Source organism: Polyodon spathula, chromosome 20 (assembly GCF_017654505.1).
Source record: "Polyodon spathula isolate WHYD16114869_AA chromosome 20, ASM1765450v1, whole genome shotgun sequence".
In the NCBI taxonomy this organism is placed as follows: Eukaryota; Metazoa; Chordata; class Actinopteri; order Acipenseriformes; family Polyodontidae; genus Polyodon; species Polyodon spathula.
Genome location: NC_054553.1, coordinates 25958614 through 25980399, shown reverse-complemented (window position 1 = coordinate 25980399; position 21786 = coordinate 25958614). Strand labels below are relative to the sequence as shown.

The 21786-nt window shown below is 37.3% G+C and overlaps 1 protein-coding gene across 10 annotated transcripts in view; it reads right to left on the bottom strand.

Moving 5' to 3' along the window:
• Positions 1–21786, bottom strand: part of LOC121295611 (RNA binding protein fox-1 homolog 3-like) — a 272179-nt gene that overhangs the window by 81006 nt on the left and 169387 nt on the right. For 3 of the 10 annotated variants that reach the window (XM_041220481.1, XM_041220480.1, XM_041220484.1), the window contains exon 1: positions 6038–6188. The exons of 3 other annotated variants lie outside the window; for them this stretch is intronic. In XM_041220481.1, the coding sequence (XP_041076415.1) occupies positions 6038–6163 (126 nt within the window). In that variant the 5' untranslated portion in view covers positions 6164–6188. Of the gene's footprint in view, positions 1–6037; positions 6192–21786 lie in introns of those variants that run through there. 4 more of the 10 variants (XM_041220482.1, XM_041220487.1, XM_041220479.1 and 1 more) reach the window with 2 other exon arrangements.

Sequence of the window (21786 nt, the reverse complement as noted above, 5' to 3'; positions counted from 1 at the left end):
TTGCTAGCCTTTATTATGGGTACGCTATCTTGTGATGTCACAAGCCAGCGGTGAGAGTGATAAGGTTAACAAGAGCACACAGTTTAACAATGAGGGAATACACTGACAGGTTAATAACTACGGGGGGGGGGGGGGGGGGGGGGGTTGATTTGACCCCAGTGCCGAAATAGGATTTCTTGATATCAGTTTCTGTGAATTGGAGCTGGAATTCATCATACATTGATAATTACATTCAGCAATTCAATAAGAAATCATATCATCAATTTCTGTTGCACTTGCACTAAAGCATTACTCATTTCTAATAACACAGAAGAAAACATTAGGGTTTCATTATTAAGGTATATTTATATATTTTTGTTTAATTAAAAAAAAAAAAAAGGAAGACAGAGAAACTAAAATAAAATACAATAAAATAAACATTTCTATACCCTCTTTCACGATCAAGAGACATAACTTAAGCATGTCATTAATGGAAGAATATAAAACAACACTGAGAAAGAGTGATCTTTATGCAGGGAACTCAACCACAGTGAGTCATCTTTATAATTAGGCTGGGTCTTCCCGGTGCCAACAACAATAATTAAACTCACGCACATCACTCACAGAAAGCAAGTAGCTGATATTCAAAGCCAAGGAATTGGACTAAGCCTACTTTTGCAATAGATCCTCTAGAATCAAATTTCATAGGACACAGCTTTGTAATTTGTGGTGTTAATAAAAAAAATTATATATATAAAAAGTTTGAGCAGAATCTTTTAACAAACAAAATTAACATTTCAAAAAGTGTTATAATTCTGAATCGATGGATAGAGCTCTTCTGGTGAGTTGCTATTAATTGAATCCACTAACTCATCGATTCTGTCTGTAAACTAAAAGGAGATTCTTTTTTGAATTCTAGTGCAAGCCTGATTCACTCTTTCTCATGTGAAAATGGTTGTAATTGTCTGATGATTGATGGACACAGCTGGACTCGCAGTCTGTATCTTCAATTGCTATGTGATCTATCATTCTCGCTTTGGAAAGCGCTCAGAGGCAATCTGTGAAGGTGCTTTATAAATGATATCATTATGATTATTGTTAGGAGCAGTGGTATCATTTTACTATAAGTGGAAGGAATTTAAATGGAATCAGGTGCAACATGAACTATAACACGAGTTACATTATATAAATTAATAAGATATTTAAACACTGCTTATTATTATAATTTTATTATTATTATTAGCAGTAGTAGTAGTAATATTGTTAATACTATTGTTATTTGGAATTTATTAAATCATACTACTACTAATACTACTAGTAATAGCCATCAACATTATAATCATCACATCATCATCATCATTTTAAAGAATAGGGTACAATGTAGACATCAGAAAAGTCAGATAAGACCGAGCAGCAATCCCTTCATTTAAACTTGAAAAGGGGTGTCTTCGTTTATGAGATGAACTCAGAAGTAGTCAGGGAGTATTAAGGTGAATATACAGATTTCACATCGCCTGATGTACAAAGCTTTCCCTGACATGCTCTCGGCTGTGGGTGAAGTCATACAGAATTGCCTGCAGGAGAAAGAGACTCTTCAGCACCTGTTCCCACAATTAACAATGTGAAAAAAAAGAAAAAAAAAAGACCTTGATCTGGACCCCAGATTGCTGGCAAGGGCAGCTGAAGGCTGTCACAGTAAATCAGGAGCTGAAATCTGTTGTATTCTGCCTCTTGAGGGGCCTGGGCCAAGGAGATATTTTCTCCTTTAGTTTGGAATGTGGAATGCTCATTGAAAGGGCTCTAAGTCTTATAAGGGTGTCTCTTACCTTACAACACTTATTTCTGGGGTGTTCATGCAGGAAAATTGCTGTGAGCACAAAACGTCCTGGTGACTCTACCGGCTGTGCTGCTTCCAAGCAGCTTTCAGTATCAGACAGTATTTCAGTGAGGGATTTTCCAGTGTCTCACATTGCCATAATTCCTTGGAATTTAACCAGTATCTCAGGTTAAATTCCAAGGTTATTTCACGATATATCAATATGCATGTGGGTTAAATTTAACAAACACTTTTATAGGAACTCTAAAAGAAATTCCAGCTAGGAAGGACAGGGTCCCTCTTTTTAATTATTTCTTTCTTTACGTCAGTGCTGTGGCACTAATCCGATGTAAACCAGTTTTTATTTTTAAATATAAAGCAAACTAGGTGCAATTGTGTGTTTCATTGAATACCCATAGCTGGTGACAGAAAACCTCACTCAATTGGCAGACATTCCAGCTGAAAACACCAGTCCTCATTTTCCATTACTAAAGAGGAGTTCGGTCCTACACATTTCAGCACTGACCGGCAGCTTTTTATTCCTTTTGTTTATACAGCATAAGTAACCTCAAAAATGTGATGTATTTAAAATAGCGTCAATAAAAGAATGTACACAACACTTTTCAATCCTGTTTTTTGAAGAGGATCGGAGGTGCATACAATTAACATTGTCTGATCCCAAGTGACGATTAACCCTTTAGCCTCCCTCCTTTTTTTTAACATAGGTCTTCCTCTTGAAAACCAAGCCGTAAAAAACTGAAAATAACATAAATCTGACACCGTGCATCTTTCTGAATACGGAAAGATAATTGTTCACAGTGGTTTAGTACAGAAAAGAGCATTGTTAGAGGCAGGCAGTTTCGCAAAAACTGAAGATTGAAGCAAACTGGTTAAAGATGTTGACATCAAAGGGATGAAGCAGTATTTAAAAGGTTAGCCACTTCAGCGATTGCAGAGATATGCTACTGGAAGGATTACACATTTGATCAAGCTTGTCAAAAAAAAAACAAAAAACAAACAAAAAAACAACAATCAGCAAATAAGCTGATAAAATATATGTTGCTCTCCTTTGATGAAAAAAAAATAAAACAAAAGCAAAACTCCACGGCACTCATATTTACTTAGCACCTTTATTGCCGAGTGTGCATTGCAAAGACGCAATTACTGCATTAAAACTATTCTTTACTGTCTGGTGTGCATTGCAAAGATGCAGTTACTGCATTAAAACTATTCTTTACTATCTGGTGTGCATTGCAAAGACGCAGTTACTGCATTGAAGCCATTCTTCCAAACTGTTTTGCCTTTTTGTTTTTTAAAATACTGAACGTGGAGGTTCCCTTTTTTAAAAGCTGTAACTCATTGATCTAGGTGCCTGGGGGCTACACTTTTGTGACAGCTTTACACTCTCACAAACATATACATGGGTTAATGAAAATCTATACATTCAACCAGATCAATTCAGTGCATACTTAGCAGGTTCAAAATATACAATTGCCAGGTGGGTAGGGAGAAATTCAGTGGCTAAAGCAACTGGCGTTCTCCTTTTACAAATGGCATCTTTAAAGAGAGACCCCAGCTGTTAATCAATTATCTAAAGAGACACTATTGTAAGGTAACTTGAGAGAGAGAGAGAGAGAGAGAGAGAGAGAGAGAGAGAGAGAGAGAGAGAGAGAGAGAGAGAGAGAGAGAGAGAGAGAGAGAGAGAAACATTTGTGACTGAAATGAAAGATTTGGTTTCTCCATCCTTTAATTCTCATTTTGTGGCCAATACTTTTCTTCTTGTTGTACTTGAAAAATCAATAAAGAAAAAAAGGCAGCAATCTATAAAAAAAAAAGTGTCAGCAATTCAAATGCAATTATGTATGAACTCACACACATGATTTTATATTTACTCCTACAAAAAACCTTTACTCAGTGTTAGTTTGCAATTAGCCAGCATTCATTTTAAAACACGATAAAAACAACCTATTCTTATTACATTACAGGCGAAGAAAGAATGGACTAATTTATATATCACCATGTATATTTTAAAACAATTTAAACCTGCTCTTATTGATAAAGTTAACAAAACCAATTACCACAAGTAAAAAGCAAGCTAATCGCAGCAGCACAGTAGTAATCACCATCAAACACACACTCAGTCTTAAAGCTATTCTAGAAAGCACTACCTCTGTCACATACAACCTCTTTCCTGTGTTAAATAATGTATTTCCTGTGCAGGAGAGATAAACTAAGCCAACCCAGTACAACGCACAAACAATATGAACATTTTTAAAAATGTAACTCTTGATAAAAGGTATTTTTTATTCAAATGTGATTACTTCCTCTTATTCCCATATTAAATTCACAAAACATTATCCAGTTATTCAAATATTCAAAAGATTCAGCATCCACCACAGGCGAGTGCTTATTTAACAATGCAACCACATCGCTGTTCACAGACCTATTGATTTCTTAAGACAGAAACATAATGTTTTTTCAGTTTCTCCTGGTATTTATTATTTCAATACTACATTTCTTTTTTTACCAGCAAGTTGTCTAAAAAAAACGCAGAATAAAAAAAGTGAGTCAAGAGCCTGAATCAAACTATAACAATTAAAACGTGCTGAAGAGAGGTTTAAAAAGAAGAAAAAACTAAAACTGTATGCCGTAAAAAGAAATAAAAATAAAGCCTGAGGTTTGAATGCATTTTAAAATCCCATTTGATCCAGCTACATTTTTTAAAAATTTTAATTATTAAAACGATGAAAGTATTTTGCAGTGCTCAAGTCAATAGGACAGTTACACAGACATGAATACCACAAGCCATCTGGAAATATCATAATCATTTCATTTATACGATCCTTTATATGTCCTGTGTTCTTTTAAAGTGGTTCTTTTTAAATGTGTGAGATCTATGAAGTGCAAATCCACCTCTAACATTGGATTTAGTTTTGTTTAGTACTGTGTTTCATTATGGCAATTTCAAGTTAATTTGCTGGCTGCACATTCTTATACAAGCATAAAGAGAATACTGAAAGAGAGAAAATAATCTAATTACATAGAGTTCCATTGAGTACAGTACATGCAGAGCTCAGTTGACCACAGTGTTTAATATAATTCTAGTATCCACCATGCAGCTGCTTTGGTATTTTGGACAGACTTGTGGAATTGGAGAAACGGTCGGCAGAAAGCAGAGGCTATAAAGGTACTCAGCGAGTGAGATTTGGAAGAGAAGATGTTTCTGACATAGTCGCTCACTCTAAACCTTTGTCGAGACACAAAGAAGACGGTGCTCAGCATAGAAGACGTCCGTCCAATATATTATATATTGTTATTATATATATATATATAATATATATATATATATATATATATATATATATATATATATATATATATATATATATATCTATATACTTATATATATTATATATATTGTATTACTGCTGCAATAACAAACTGTCTGTGGGGAAAAGCTCAGTATGCTGCAAAAGCTGTCTGTAAAATGGAAATATTCCTGCAAAAAGTGAGGAGGGGAAGCTATTGCTGTTTTATTTTGAATAAATCCTAGTCCTGGTTTAGCTAGCAAGTCTGGTGGTGGATGTAAAATGTAATGCATTTCGGCCAGTGGGTTAGCAGTGCATGTAACTCTTAATGATGAGAAGCTTGTTTAGTTGCATGCAGTCTCTGCGTTCTATGCAGCAGGCGACCAACACAAATGCTATGTCAGTATTTGATAACTGTAGTCAGACAAGCATCCATTGACAAAACTGTGTGAGACAAGCTGCTTCCACTGTGTGCCGTTTCATCTATAGTGCATTAAATATAACATAATGTACGCCTAACTATTTTCTTTACAGATATTGTTACATGCATAGGATAATGGTCTACAGTAATACAATTACCATTAAGGGAAACCCAAAGTTAATGCACAAGTGTTGAATAAAAGCAGTTGCTTGCCAATATCAACCTAACACTACTTACAAGATTGTAAACTTAAGAGATAAAGAAAAAGCAAGACCATTAAACACAGAGTGCTAGGAGTACAGCAGTAGTACTAACTTAAATAAGGAACAGTCCGAGCTTCAAAGCAGTTCAGCTCCCCTGCACTGATGCAACAAAAACAAGACAACAGAGGGGGAAAAATAAGAAAGAAAGAAAGAAAGAAAGAAAGAAAGAAAGAAAGACCCCAAGCTGAGTGAAGGAGGACCACAACACCAGCACGTGCCACAGAATGAAAGAAGAAGAGGGGGTTCTTACCTCGGGAAGGTAGAGGAATGCTGGGGGACACTGAAGAGAGTGAGGCAGCATCCCGGAGTTGGAGAGCAGAAGGCAGCCCGAGTTGGCCATAGAGCACAGCATATGGTAGTGGGATGTTTTGCGCATGAAACAGGGAGATCCTTCTCTCTCTCTCTCTCTCTCTCTCTCTCTCTCTCTCTATCTCTCTGTGCCTCCTTCTTCTCTGCCTGTTCTTTTTGTTTATGCTTTTTTAATTTGTTTTCTTTGTTTTTTCTATCTGTCTTTACTATAAAAGAAGGGATAAACATAGATATGCTACACATACATGTGCCCTCAGCTCACACAGGCTCTACAGTCAATGCTCCACTATTTACTTTAGTAGCAATATAAGCATGCAAGGCAAGGGGGAGGTTCTCAGTAAATTTAGGGGGGTTTGTCAGGTCTCCTGGGTATTCAAACATCAAACACCACACTATAAAATGAAGATAATTCCTAATGACATTACAACAGCTGAACCAACCATTTAACTCCTTAAGGGCCATGCCTGTGTTTCACATTACAATGATGTTGCATTCGGGATACACAATGTTGGTGGTTAATTTGTAAAAAGATATATTTGCTTAAATGTAATGATCTGGATTAAATGCAAGTCTAATGTCTTTTTGTTTTTTCGTAGAAGTGTATTGCTTTAAATAATCTATATTCAATTGTTGTAGTTTGAATTTGTGCTGGTTACTGAAGCTGTCTGTTGGCTTTATCTTTGGCCAGGTACCCCTAAATTTATATCCCCCCCCCCCCCCCCCCCATCCTCGTTAAATAAATACATTTCATTTTTCATTTTTTGTTTGTAATTCACTTGCACATTGCTTTAATTCTACTTGGGGGAAATCCATTCAAATAAAAAAACAAAAAAAACAACATCCCCACTACTGTTTAAGAAGTAGAAACATTTGACAGAAATGGAAACCCACAACACAGTCTGTTTTCTTTCTTCCTATCTGTGGGGTATAACTATCTTGGCATACATATTTCATAGCCAACCCCCAACACTTCAACTATACCCATTTTATCCATTCATCCCTCACTGCTGGGAATTCCCACTACCATCTTAAACAGAAAAGACAAGAAAAACAAAGACAAAGCTGTGATTTGTATATTCTGAAATCGTTATGTCATTGAATACTCATTATTATTCAGGCTTAGCGGGTGGAAAGAACACAACAGACTCTGCATTTCTTACATGACAGAATCATGCAACAATCAGCAAGCCCCCTTCCAGCTAATGTAAAATAATCCCTGATTCCCTTTTGGTTTTGCAATTCAAGGAATACCCTCTCAACCACACCTACATACTGTATACTGCTTATTCTGTATCAAATTATAACAGTCAATAAGCAGATATAATTATGGTATGTATAATCCAACACACAGTTTCATTTCATTTATATAAAAAAAAAATCACATTTATTCCATAACTGTTCATATTAACTCTTTTCAACATGAATTCATCACAAAAAGCCGTGGCCCTTTTCTTTTGCATATACTGCATAAGGACCTGCACAACGTATTTGGATTGATTTAATAAATGGGAGGTAGATCAAACCAAAATAAATATTGCTCCACAATAGATCAAACTTTTACATTTTCCCCAAAGTATTTTTCTTCACCCACCTCCCAGAACTAAAGTGAAATATTTTAAATGCATTTCCAGGTGCTTTCCATTGCCTTTGTTAAATTGATTTTGACCAGTTTTTTCAGTCCACAAAAGTAGGGCCAGCAAGTGGTTTTCCAGCAATCACGTATTGGTTTCTTCACTACCAGCGAAGACGAACTGGTTATTAAATGTATATGATGTAAAGACAAGGATATTTATAAATGACAAAACGGGACTCACTTACGCAGAGAAGCGAGCTAACGCTTGATAAATAGATGGCGTGAAGGAGTAAATCAAGTGCAAACAGATAAGAAAACAAGACCTGGAGATGATTAAACATTACTGAGCCATGCAAACAATTCTTTTAATAAGATGTAGTGGAGTACACACGGGGTTACTGTAGATACAAGGGGGGGGGGGGCACCCCAATATGGGAGAAGAAAGCTGGTTCCAATGTTCCATTAAATAAAGTAGTGTTGGTTGTATGTTGGTTTGTGTCCACATTTATATAATGTCCTCCTGTGACCTTTCAGTAGATTAGCTGTGGAGATTTGACTGAAAACTGCTAATTTTTTACAGAAATCACAGTACATTGTAGATGCAACTTTCTGTCACCTAATTATGTATTAGGACAGTTAACTTGAATTTCAATATAATTTCATAGAAGCTGTATCTAAGTTTTCCCACCACTTGCTAACACCATTTCTGAAAAATGTTTTTAGTGGAATCAACAACTGAAAGTGTTTATTCTGTATTAAAATAATTATCCAACCCAACAGCACTCAAAACAGCTGTTTACACCACGGACTACTCATCCCTGACATATTTAACAGACACTTAAAAGAAAGCAGAAAACATCTCAACATAACACAGTCCCTTTTTGTTACAAGCAAAAATAAAATTCTCTGAATGCCTCCGTGGCTAAGCTGCGCACGCAGGTAAAACATTTTAAAATGCTAATGGATCTAAGTGTTGTACCTAAAGCTGAAACACATTTGTTTTTTAATTATGCTTTGTTGCGATCTACAGTTTGCAGGGTGAGATAGCTCTGATCTCAAGAACCTTGAGGGTGTAATGCAACATAATTCAATAAACACTGAGGGTAAGAGGATGCATTGAGGAGGAGATTGATCTCTGAAGGGTTTGAAGTCTTGTAGTTTATGAGCTTGGAATCCTACACAACAAGAACTGTTAAGGTTACTCTTTCAAGTGTCACAAGTTGATGTTCTCAGCCCAGGATGCAAGATTGCAATGTAATGCAATGTAATGTTGCCAATTCATTCTGGGCTAAACACCTGGGGCAAACCCATGCCTTAAATAGCATCTATTGCACAGAAAAATAACATTACTTATTGAAACTTTCAAGGGAAGCTGAATGTTAAAGCAGGTATTTGTCATTTTCATTAAATTATGTCACCCAGATATTTTTTTTCATTTGCCAAGGTGCTCAGTTTCTTACACATTCAATGTGTACATTTGTGAAGGCAGGGTCTGGCATTCGTTAACCCTTGAAGGACCAGGCTTTCAAAAGTGCACATATTTAAATGTACACAAATGGTGATATTTCTCCATCAAAGACATAAAGTAATAGATAATTTAAAAATGCGCTTTATGGACAGCAATCTATTTACACACAGTTTGAAATGTAAAGCGAGGTTAAGGCAATAAGGTTTGGTGTTGGAGGGCTCGACTAAGCAGTGAGCAGCTGGATTACTGTTTCCAGTATTATGCCTTAAAAGCTCCCTAGAAGCTCGGCTTAAAAACAACTAGAACCGGTCACCAGAAAATTGGAACTCGGAATGCAATATATTTCTAATATGAGCCGGGCCAGGCTGTCGCTGTTCTTTATAACATTTTTTGTCCATCCCTGATCAGGGCAGTGATGGCTGAGAGAGCGACTCAGTCAAGGGTCAGCTGGCATTGATAGTGTGGCTGGGCAGGGTTGTTCTGGCCAGGCTGCCCTTAGCACCCAGCTACATGGAGGATGCGTGTGAAGTTCTGCTACTGTATGGGCCAAATCAGCCCTGCAGAAGGAAATTGCATCAGATCAGTGTTAAAATATTCATAACACTTTTTGAAAGTAGATTCACTGACTTGTTGGACATATGTTTTTGGGTATATGTTTGAGTTTATGAGCAGTAACATATTAAGAATATATATTTTTATTAGACGTCTTTTTTAATGATTGGGAATGTACATTTTGCACATCATTTTCTGGATGCCGCAATGTGTCACTTACATTATGGAACAGACCAGATTAGCCAAACATTTAAAACAGTATGACATGTTCCTTATATAATTAATGAGCAGAGATGCTTTCATATGAATTCATGCAAGTTGACATATTTAAAAAATGTACTGCATATGATATTGGTTAATATATATATATATATATATATATATATATATATATATATATATATATATATATATATATATATATATATATATATATATATATATATATGATTTTTGTTTGTTGAAAGTTTATTCACTATTGTAGAAGACCAAGCATTGGTAGGTACTCCATTGTGAAAAACAGGCATTATGTGATCCCTGATGCTGCAGTATAATGAATACAAAAGTAGATCTTTTCTCTGCTTAATATATTCACTGCCACCTTAAGCATTTATCTGGCAAAACAAAAAGTGCACTCAAACACACAGGGCTACAACACTGACGAGATTTGGGAATTAGCACCTCGCATTAGTAATGGCACTTGACATGTGAGCAGCTACAATAAAGTGTAATGCTGGCCTGCTGCAGTAAAAAGCACTTACTCTCTGCTTCAGTGCAGAGTCACATATATTGCACTTGAGCACTGCCGTGATTTTAATGCTGACCAAAGAAGCATGAAGGGCCATGCTGCAGATTATATTCAGAATGCCTTTTTTTTTATGTAAAAAGACATCTTCTCCCTCCGACAGAATTGGTAACTTAGAACAACAGGGTTATAGTTTGCTTTTTAAGATGCGATACCCTCCTACTGTTACATGTCTCTTTGGTATATTGATAGCAGGTGTCAGGCTTTTGTCATCCAGCTAAAATTACCTTTGGGATTATAAACAAACTTGACTGTCAGTAAGGCCTGCTTTCCGAATTAGTAGCTCATAGAATTGAAAGTATTCCAATGCAGCCCAGTGATATCAACAGCTTGACAATTCTGCATTTATAGAAATATGATAAAACACAACAGAACACATTATTTACAGTTACAGGGCATTTCATAGTAAAGATACAATGATAGTCTCATGTGTGGCATCTGTATTTAAATTATTTTGATGTAATCATGAAGTGCTGAAAAAGAGTTCCATACTAGACAGACATGTTAAAAGGATACATTTCAGGAGAAATATACAACAAAATGTCTTGGCAGTAATCTGCCCTTTTCCTTTGTGCAGTCTGTAGTTTACTTCTGAAATAAAAATTAGATTTGTTGGATATTTACATTCTGTAGCAATAGCCAAAACAGATACCGACTCACAGGGTTTCGTAATGTCTGATTAGAAACAGCTGACTGCTTAAAAAGCAAATTTGCTGATGTCTAAAAAACGTCCCCAGTGAGAACCCTTATCTGGCTATAGCTATAGTATTACGGCCAATAAATGCCCATCAAATTCACTTTGCATTTAAACAATACAAAAAAGGAGTTAGTGTAAGAGCAAGCAAGGAGTTAATCATAACACGACAGGATGGATTTATCAAGGTTTGTGCCAAAGCCCTTTTATTTTGTGCAAGGATAATAAAACTGTTTATGCTACCAAATTAGTAACATATAGCTTAGGCACACTTTTAAGTCACTTTTGACCCATTTTGATAGTTACCAGTTTTGTAACATTGCATGAGTATTTTCTTCTCACCCTAATAGTGTACATTGTAAGAACGATCTGGTTATTGCAGTTTTTTTATCCAATAACCAGTGGTGTATTCGAGCCGGAACGTGCCGGAACACCATTCCGGTTCTATTTTCTATAAGCAGCAGTGATGTAATTGAGCTGGAACTCACATAATAGGCAAGCTAAGTCACATGACTCACATCTCCCACACAACTCTCTAATTGAGGACTACACCACTGCCAATACCCTGTTTGAAATGTCTGCAATGCCCAGCACAGGATAAGATACCATTTGCCCATTATTAGCACAACTGTCTCTCAAGGCAGTTTTCAGCTAGTCATTCTGATTTTAACTCCTTACTGTTTAACAATTGTAAACTGCCGTAAAATGTATTGTTCTGAATATTGTTGCTGCATATCTGATATGATTAAATGCAACATGCACTGTGCATGCAATCACAAACACAAATTTTACAAGCCCTGTAGTGATATAGACAATAATTCATACAGTAATTGCTTTTTTTGCTCTGTTAATGTTTATATTATGTTTAAATTTCAAAAAGTTTCAGTGAGAAGTTTTAAAAAAAAATCTGATTTAACAGTATTGCCCATGACATTGAAACTTCAAAGCTTCTGAACTGAAACTTCAAAGAAAGTTTGAACTTATAGAAATATTTCATTTTTTATTTTTTTTTAATTCTCTTGACAGATACTTTCTTGTATACTGGCACAATGCAAAACCCAGATCCAAAAGAAGAAGAAAAAAAACACATTTAAAATACAATACCGGTGAGTATAAAAAGGTACAAATCCTTGACAGACGTGGCCATACATGCAAAAGATGCGAGCGGCTGCTGCAAAGTCACTTTCAAAGAACAGACTTGGTTGATACACCAGCATATAAAAACAAGAAAGCTGAGGCTTATCAAAGGGAAAACTTGACAGGGAAGGCTGCAATCACTATGCGTTCAAATGTACAATGCAACACATTTTTAAAGACCTTCCCCAATCCTACCAATCTTTCCAAACGTTAAAAACAAGGGGAACAAGCACACTTTAACTCCTTCAGTTCAGGAAGGCCATCCAACATCTATCCTGCATTAGGACACATTTGGAATTACAATTCCATGGTATTTTGTTGTTCTTGCTTGGTTCAGGACAGGCTGTGGACAGGCTCTTCAAAGTAATTTAATGTAATCTTTTAGCTTTGCCACAGCTTAAGATAGTCAGACTCATTTGGGTCTCATGCTGGACCATGAATTGTGATCAGGGGACGGCATCTTATCAAGTGGTGAAGGACATTTAAAAAAAAAAAAAAAAAAAAAAAAAAAAAAAACATATTATCTGTCCACGGACAAACACAACTGAAGTTATTTACAATTACACGCATGTGTGTGTTAGACACATTCACTGCCATAGCCACTGATAACTCTTGCCACGGACATGCGTATTCATGTCTGGACAAGTTGCTGACCCCTGATTATCTCTCTCTCTGGGTATCCAGAAAGCTTCAGGCGAATCATTTTCTCTCTTGGTGAAAACTGATACTCTTGTGCATAATGAGTGGTTATGCCTGAAACAGGTGTAAAACACTTTTTTCTTTTTTTTTTTATGGGGATTTACTGAAAATGTGAAAATGTTGGGTCATTTCCTGAATAAAAGAATACAGTCAAAGTTCATAGAAAAAAAAAAAAACTCTTGCAAGTCGTGTCCTACACATGACTTATGTATTTTCATGGAAGTTTGCAAAAAATGACTAATCTTTCATAAAACTCAAAAGTAAGGGCATGAGAACAGACATCACTGAAGATTTCCAAGGAATTAGAGATGGGAATCACTGAGGAATAGCCATTTATCCAGAGAGAACAAGTGATTATTGCAGACTCGCTGCCAGTGCCATCCTGGCTATCCATAGCTCATCTGAGCATTATTAAAAGAAACAGTAACACTGACATTAACTACAGCATCACTCACTATACACCCACTTTTATCTCTGCCTCTGAAGGGGAGCTGTGAAGTTAGTGAAGGGCCTTCCACTGCTCCACACACATCACAGAATCTCTTAGTATACTGAACCGCCCCCCCCATGGTCCGTAATGATCTGTTAAACAACCCAGCTCACCTTGATTTAGTACCTACGCCTAATATTGCAGAGAAGTCACTTCAAACTCTTTGGGTAGCGAGTTTAAAGCTGCTGGCAACCAAAATAAAGTCTGATATCACCCACAAAACATTCAGATTTAAAGGAGCACTTCCAAAATAATCATGTTGCAAACTGATTTTTTTTTTTTTTAACTTTATTTTACAATTGCAAGTACTTATCCAAGGTGTTATCGTGTAGGGGAAGGTGTGTGATCGCTCTTATTTAGATAGAACCTGCCACAATCTGTTTAAATTGTTCTGGTGGAACTCATGACCATCAATTAACAGTCCCTGATGATTTTGTATCCCTGAGCCAATACGACTATCAAGCGGAAATCAGCAATTTCACAGCCGGGATGTGAGCTTGCATTCCCCTGACCATATGACTCATTCTGCACACTACACGGTTGTGCCTTTACCATATATATTGAAAAAAACAAAACAAAAAAAAAATGTACTGCTTTTTTTCAGCTTTCTTTAGACTTTGTTTGGAACACGTCTCAGTGGTTAAGCTTTACACATTAAAAAAAAAAATCTGATAGCATCAAACAGGGAGTGAAGGTATATCGTGACTCAACAGGACAGCATGAATCATGGGGCATCACTAATCCCTCTGAATTAAACTGATCAGAGAGTCATGCTGTTGAGGGTCTCACAGTGTCACAAGCCTCCCATCTTTTGCAGAGAGGAGCAGCTCACCATAGCGGGAGCAGACCACAATCAAAGACTGCTTGGACTGACACTGCTCTATACAAACTGCAGGGAACAAGGCTGGGAAACATTTTTCATTACAAGGGCTATCAAGAGAAAATCAGAGTTTTTCATGTTAGTTTATGTGAGGGTGTGAAATGGATGAATCCATTCTCATTAATGTGCATATTTTGCTTCCATGGAATGCATTTTGAATGCCAAAAGAATCCCTAGTGCACCCAAGTTAGAAAAAAAAAATCAAAACAAATCAATGTTGAAGAAATGCATGGTTTAGTTCCCGATCATGACCTGGGTTTGAGTGACATGACAGGTCTCTGTAAAGAATCTGTTTGGGGTCTAGGGAATATCTGAGGTATCATTTTATTATGTGCTGGGTTTGTCATCTCTCTTTGTGATCTAATTAAAAACAATGATTAATATTGGCCCCATCGGTTTGCATATATAGTCTTGCATGGCGCGATGATTTGTGATGCGTGGAAGTGGAAGTTCCTGTGTTGGTGTCCTACGGCTTTAGCCCCCTAGCTTTCTGTACAGGAGCAAGGTAGCAGTTACTGACAGGGTCATATAATTGAGGTCTTGACAATGTAGTATTTCATTCAGCTCACAAATATCACCAATCAGTTTGGGGTATAGTTACAATTGAAATCATTTCCTGAAGGTATGCCAACTCCCTTATGAAAAAATAATAGCATTCAACAATTCTGCCAAAAATATTATAAACCCCCCTGCCAGTTTCAATCATACTGTGTTGAATTTTCCATAGTGTTCCTTTTTTTCCCAGACTAAAGCACTGAATTTATCAATCCATTCTTTTCACCACTTCTGCATGTATTATTAATAACTTATTTTCGTATTGCTACAACTCCTTGCTTTTTCGCTTCTTATTTTAGCCTAATAAAAAATGTATTGGCAGATTGTGACAGCGAGCCCATGGGAAACTTCTGTTCCGTTCGTCATTAAACACTTCAAGCCCTACCTGAGTCTGCTACAGCTTACATGTATTCATTAAACATTACAGATGCTTCCAGGTTCTCGTAACATTTCTGAATGACTTTTCTTAAGCACATTTTAAGAAAACCAGAACGCTATTTGTGATTAAGTCAAAGCTTTGCCAACAGCCACTCTCCAGGATGAAAGAGGCATTGTCTTGCAAGTGGGATCGCAGGACGCTCACTAACCTTCAGTTCTCTTGAGCTATTGTGGGGAGTGGCTGCAGTGAAGGAGTGTACAGTAATTGGACATTGTAAATGTAGGAGAACATTAAGGGTTGCATAATTGGCCACTTTATATTAAAAACAGATGTAATACAAAACCTAAACTAGCTTCTTGCTTTGCTTTGCGTGGTTCTACATTTTTAACTCTCTCTCCTGTCTGCAGGATCATGATGAGTGCCTCCTGTACACAGTTTTATGGTTTGTCTGAGAGAAGTGCCTGAAAGAAGTGATAGTGCAGTTAAATGCCAATGAATAAACTGCAAATTACCTGTAAACCAACTGAAATTAAATTACAGCACGCTTACAGTGAAATTGCAGATACCCAATGAATTACTCAGTAAACATCTTGTTAACAGGTTGGAGAAAAGAATACAGCAGCTCTTTCATTATGCCTTTATTTTTCAAGTGCATAGAAAAAGATAATGATATTAAAGCACAAAGTATTTCACATAACATGAGAGAGAGAGAGAGAGAGAGAGAGAGAGAGAGAGAGAGAGAGAGAGAGAGAGAGAGAGAGAGAGGAAGTCAGAGACGCAGAGACTGCAGCACGCAGTTTGGCCATTTGGTCAAGCGTGGCTAGTAAATTTTCTGTCTGAAGCTGGCTCTAATTTATTCCCACTCTAGCAGATAATTTGGGATGATCTCAAATACTTTTTTTTCCCCATAAACAAATTCCCTTTTTTATTTTGCATTTTATATTCTACTTGTTATCCCCACCTTTCCAAAGATTTGGTTCATGAAATGGGAGAACAAATCAGAAAAAAGCAATGGGATGTTGCAGCAGCTGCATCTCAGCAGCTGTGTTAGAGCGACACACACACACAAACACACACAGGGAGAGTCTGGACAATGAGGCGTAGGAAGACTGTATTGATAAGACATCTAAAAAACTATTCTAAAACATCTGGTGTAGACAGCTGTACTACTGCTACCTACAACTGCATTCATATAATTCCAAAGCAAACAGGTGGACCGGTGATAAAGCTATATATTTTTTTTCTGCCACCTACCATAGTATATGTATTAAATGTGAGTTTGATCAATAACCATTAATAAATACTGAAGAACTCTGAACACCACTGAAGACATGTGGGATGAAACTGGCAATCTGCAGGAATTGAAGGAAAAGCTGGGATTCTTCTCATCAGCGTGTGGCTGAACAAGATGTAATCCAGACCCTTGTTGATTCTATCTCATTTAAACATTAATGAGCTGTGATTAAAGAAGGCCAACTATACACTCAGATGTGCACAATAAAGCATAGTAAGACCACAGCCTCTTTCAACTTTCAATCTGACAATCCACCTCTATTAGGACTTGAACTGTATTAAAATCATTCAACCCTATCCCTTTGGTAGTTGTAACGGAGGGGTATGTTGTCTTGCGCTAGCTACCACAGCTAGAGTGAAAGCACAATATGTCTGGGCTGTTTGGATGATTCTGGCAGGGGTCTGTACAAACATCTTTAAAATAAATAAAAGAATAGATTCTCGATGAGGAACAGGTGCATGAGCAAATGGCTTCTGTAGCCTGGGCCTCTGGAACAATGCCGAAACACTGGTGTTTTTCAAAGCATAATTGCCCTCTGGCAATAAATATTACCCCCTCTGGCAATACATCTCTAATGTGTTGCTTCTGCAGTGTGCTGCTACAGTTGTTAAAAAAATGCACTAATAGCTGGCTTGCAGTTACTCTGTGAGGCAGATGCAGGGTTCATTCAAGCGGGTTTTTAAGTCATCCGGACCATTAGATTGTGTCACAGCCAAGCTACACATTGAACATGACAGCCACCACTACTCATGTTATATGCAGTACATGAGTTTTTATGTGTCTGGCATACGACTGGCAAACATTTGTCATTTTTGGTTATTGCACTAACTACTGTATATTTTAAGTTTCTTTTGTGGAATAATGCTGTGGTCAAGTTCTTGACAAATAGATAGTATCGTGAAAGTACGTCAGCATTACATTACATGGCATGAGTAATGATTGTGCTGTTGTAGTCATTTGTATATAAAGTAGAAACTTTCTGTAATAAATACAGTATCAACTGAAGAGCTACGTACCTTGCAGGGGGACCTAGGGATTCAAAACCTTCTGGCTCCAAAGATCTCTACCAGATGAGCTAAAGGAGCAACTCCTTAGGTCAAGCCAGAATATATATTGTAATACAGCAGGGAGGGGGGTTAATATCCTCCCTGCTAAAAACATGTGAAAATGTACACTGGTTTATTGTTTAATTATTAGTTATCCCCTGCACCTGGTGTTAATTATAAATTAGAACCAGGTGCAGAGTATTTATAGAGAGTAGCCAGTCTGTTCGGGGCTGCTGGTGTGTGAGGAGCCCGATTGCAGGTGTGCGCAATCGTAGTGCAAGTTAGCGTGTGAACGGCTTAGCTGTCCTGTGTGAGGTAGATAATGGCTGGTGTTAGTTAGCGCTCCAAGAAGGAGCTAGGTGTTTGTTTGTTTTGTTTATTTGTTTCAGTGCTATAAAAATCAATTTCTGTTTCTGGGTCTGGTCTTAAAGGGGCAACGAACCTGCGAGAGTTGCAAGGATCTTGTTACAATATATAAATACACACACACACACAGTGGTTTTCAAAGTATTCATCCCCCTGCAAAGTTTTCACATTTTGTTGCATCTGAGAGTACTCCACGACACTTAAAAATTTGACTTTACATGTAGAATCTACACAAACTACTCCAGATTGATAAAGTTAAAAATGCCTATACAATATAAATAAGTAAGATTTACAGAAAAAAAAAAATATTAATCTTAGTTGCATAAGTATTCCACCCCTTTGCTATTGCAGCCCTAAATCAGCTCAGAAAGAAGAAAGCCATTACTCAAAAAGTCTCATCTTAAAGCACGTATGGAGTTTGCGAAAAAGCATGTTGATGATACTGCAGACATGTGGAAAAAGGTTTTGTGGTCAGACGAGACAAGAACTTTTTGGTCTAAATTCCAAGCATTGTGTCTGGCGCAAGCCCAACACTGCACATCAGCCAGTCAACACCATCCCAACTGTCAAGCATGGTGTTGGCAGCATCATGTTATGGGGATGATTCTCTTAAGCAGGGACTGGGAAGCTTGTCAGGATAGAAGGGAGAATGGATGCAAAGTACAGGCGAATCCTTTTGGAGAAAAGGTTTGAGTCAGCCAAGAATGGGGAGGAACTTTACATTTCTGCACGACAATGACCCATAGCACAAAGCCAAAGCCACACTGGAGTAGTTGAACAAGAAGAGAATTAATGTTCTTGAGTGGCCCAATCAAAGTCCTGAATTAAATCCAATTAAAAATGTATGGCAAGACTTGAAGATTGCAGTCCATCCCAACAAACTTACCAGAACTGGAGCAATTTTCCCATGAAGAATGGACATTAAGTTTACCACCCTACTGTGCAAAGCTAATAGAGACCTATTCAAAAAGACTCATAGCAGTAATTGCTGCAAAAGATTCTTCTACCAAGTACTGACTTAAGGGGCTGAATACTTATGCAACCAGTAAATTTCATTTTGTACATTTTCTTTACAAGTTTTGCTGACATTTAACCTCCTCACATAAGTGTTCGGTTTAACTACTACAGCTTTGAATAAAAAAAAAATTGTTTGAAAAACTGTGCACACTTTATTTGTAATTCAACAAAATGTGACATTATTGGTAGTAGGTGAATACTTCTGCAAACCATCTATATATATATATATATATATATATATATATATATATATATATATATATATATATATATATATATATATATATATATATATATTTCCATATGCATTATCTATATCAACAAGGTAGTCAAAGTTATTAATAAAGTAGTCAAAGTTATTGAAATAGGTATAAAAACCACACGGAAACCACTGAATAGCTAAACTGTACTAGAAAGCTCAATAAGTAACCAGTGGTATTCATCACAGCAACCTGCATTGCTGGTACACTGTCTATGACATTGTACCGACATGCTGACTAAAATTACAGAACAAAACTTGTACTGAATTAAATATTTTAAGCTGGCAAGTAGGTTACCGTATCTTCACTCTCAAAAGTGTTGCAGAGAAAGACCCAGCATGTAACTTTATAATTTATTTATCTACCTGCTGGACGCTGGTTGCAGATGTGCTGGGGATCTTGTTAAGGTAGCTGCTGCTTGCTTAATAAGGGGCAAGGAGGTGGAATTAGAGGGCTTGCTTTAGGTATTGCACATATCCTTTACTGTATGGTGTGAAAGGCGGCGTTAGTATCGTGTATTTCATACAGTGTGCTTGGAGTGCTGCAGCAGCAAATAAAAACAGTGTAGTATTTTAAAACTGAGGCATACGAACATGGTGCATGCACTGCTTGACGTGCAATGCTGTTCCTGTTACGCTGTATTGTAAAAAGTTTACTGTGATATAAATAAACATTGTAAAATATGAGATGCATTGTTCCATTTGCATGTAACTTTTTTTTTCTTTAATTTTTTATAATTAATGGTCTTTAACGTTTCTGAAGTGGTGCTCTGCCCAACCACACACTCTGGGAATGCAGCCAAATCACTCACGGGAAAGAGCTGCTGTTTTTGAAATGCACCACAGTAAATTATCCATGTGCTTGGCAGTGAACAGAAATAAGATAGGCCCGGTGAAAACACAACGTAGCTTTACATCTGCATGGCTTTCACAGTCTGCATCGCTCTATACTCCAATGTACCGCAATACATAACGATGCTAGCATGGGACTTTATTTAAAACAAGAAGGCTTGTTTTAGAGAGTCAATGAATCTAATAACCATTACAACAACAATACTACTATTATTAATAATAATAATAATAATAATAATAATAATAATAATAATAATAATAATAATAATAATAATAGACTACTGTTACTATTAGTTAAGGTGAATACTTGCCCACATTAGCAATTTACAGGTGGAGTATAATATGTATTCATTGTACTCAAACATATTGTGGGAGATGGAGGTTCTTATTTAATGTAAATAAAATAAATGACAGAAATGTTATTTCCTGGTCAACTCTGGTGGATTACACTATGTAACACAATTTTTGTTCCTGGGTAGTAAGCGTTATTTCCTAATTGCTTATGCCTCAAAAGTACAGCAAATGGCTATTATTCCCCACAAACTTTGCTTTTGTGACCAGGACAGTGATATTTCTCATTTACCTATTTCCAATGAGAAAACGGGCGAATTTGTGTCTTTTCGTTCACATAAAGTCAGAAAAAAACAACATATGAATCCAAATTAACATGTATTTATACTAAAGTAGTACAAAAATGACTACAAAAGATTTAGAAGTGAGTCGCTTTTCGAGATTTACGATTATACTGTAAATCACTTTCATGAATCAGCCTCCAAATATTGTCTCCCATCATGTTCTCATTATACTGTCCTTGGTAGCGATGTTCAAAGTCCAGTATATCCAGTGGAAGTGCTCGCCTTGCTCCTCCGAGTACGCTCCCATGTTCTCCTTGAATTTATCAAGATGAGCATCAAGGATATGGACTTGAGGGACATCCTACAGCCCATTGTGCCGTAGTTCGTCACCAGAGTCTCAACCAGCTCCACATAGTTTTCGGCCTTGTGATTGCCCAGGAAGCCCTGAACCACTGGGACAAAGCTGTTCCAAGCCGCTTTCTCCTTACTAGTGAGCTTCTTGGGGAATTCATTGCACTCCAGGATCTTCTTTATCTGTGGTCTGACGAAGACACCGGCATTGACCTTTGCCTCAGACAGCTTAGGGAAGAAGTCTTGAAGGTACTTGAAGGCTGCCGACTCCTTATCTAGAGCTCTGACAAATTGTTTCATAAGGCCCAATTTGATGTGCAGTGGTGGCATCAGCACCTTCCGGGGGTCCACCAGTGGCTCCCACTTGACGTTGTTCCTCCCCACAGAGAACTCGGTCCGCTGTGGCCAGTCCCGCCTGTGGTAGTGCGCCTTGGTGTCCCTGCTGTCCCAAAGGCAAAGATAGCAGGGAAACTTGGTAAAACCGCCTTGGAGACCCATCAGGAATGCCACCATTTTGAAGTCTCCTATGACCTCCCAGCCGTACTCATCATACTTCAAGGCGTCCAGCAAGGTCTTGATGCTGTTGTAATCCTCTTTGAGGTGCACCGAGTGAGCCAGGGGAAGAGACGGGTACTTGTTACCATTATGGAGCAGCATGGCTTTGAGGCTCCTGGATGAGCTGTCAATGAAGAGGCGCC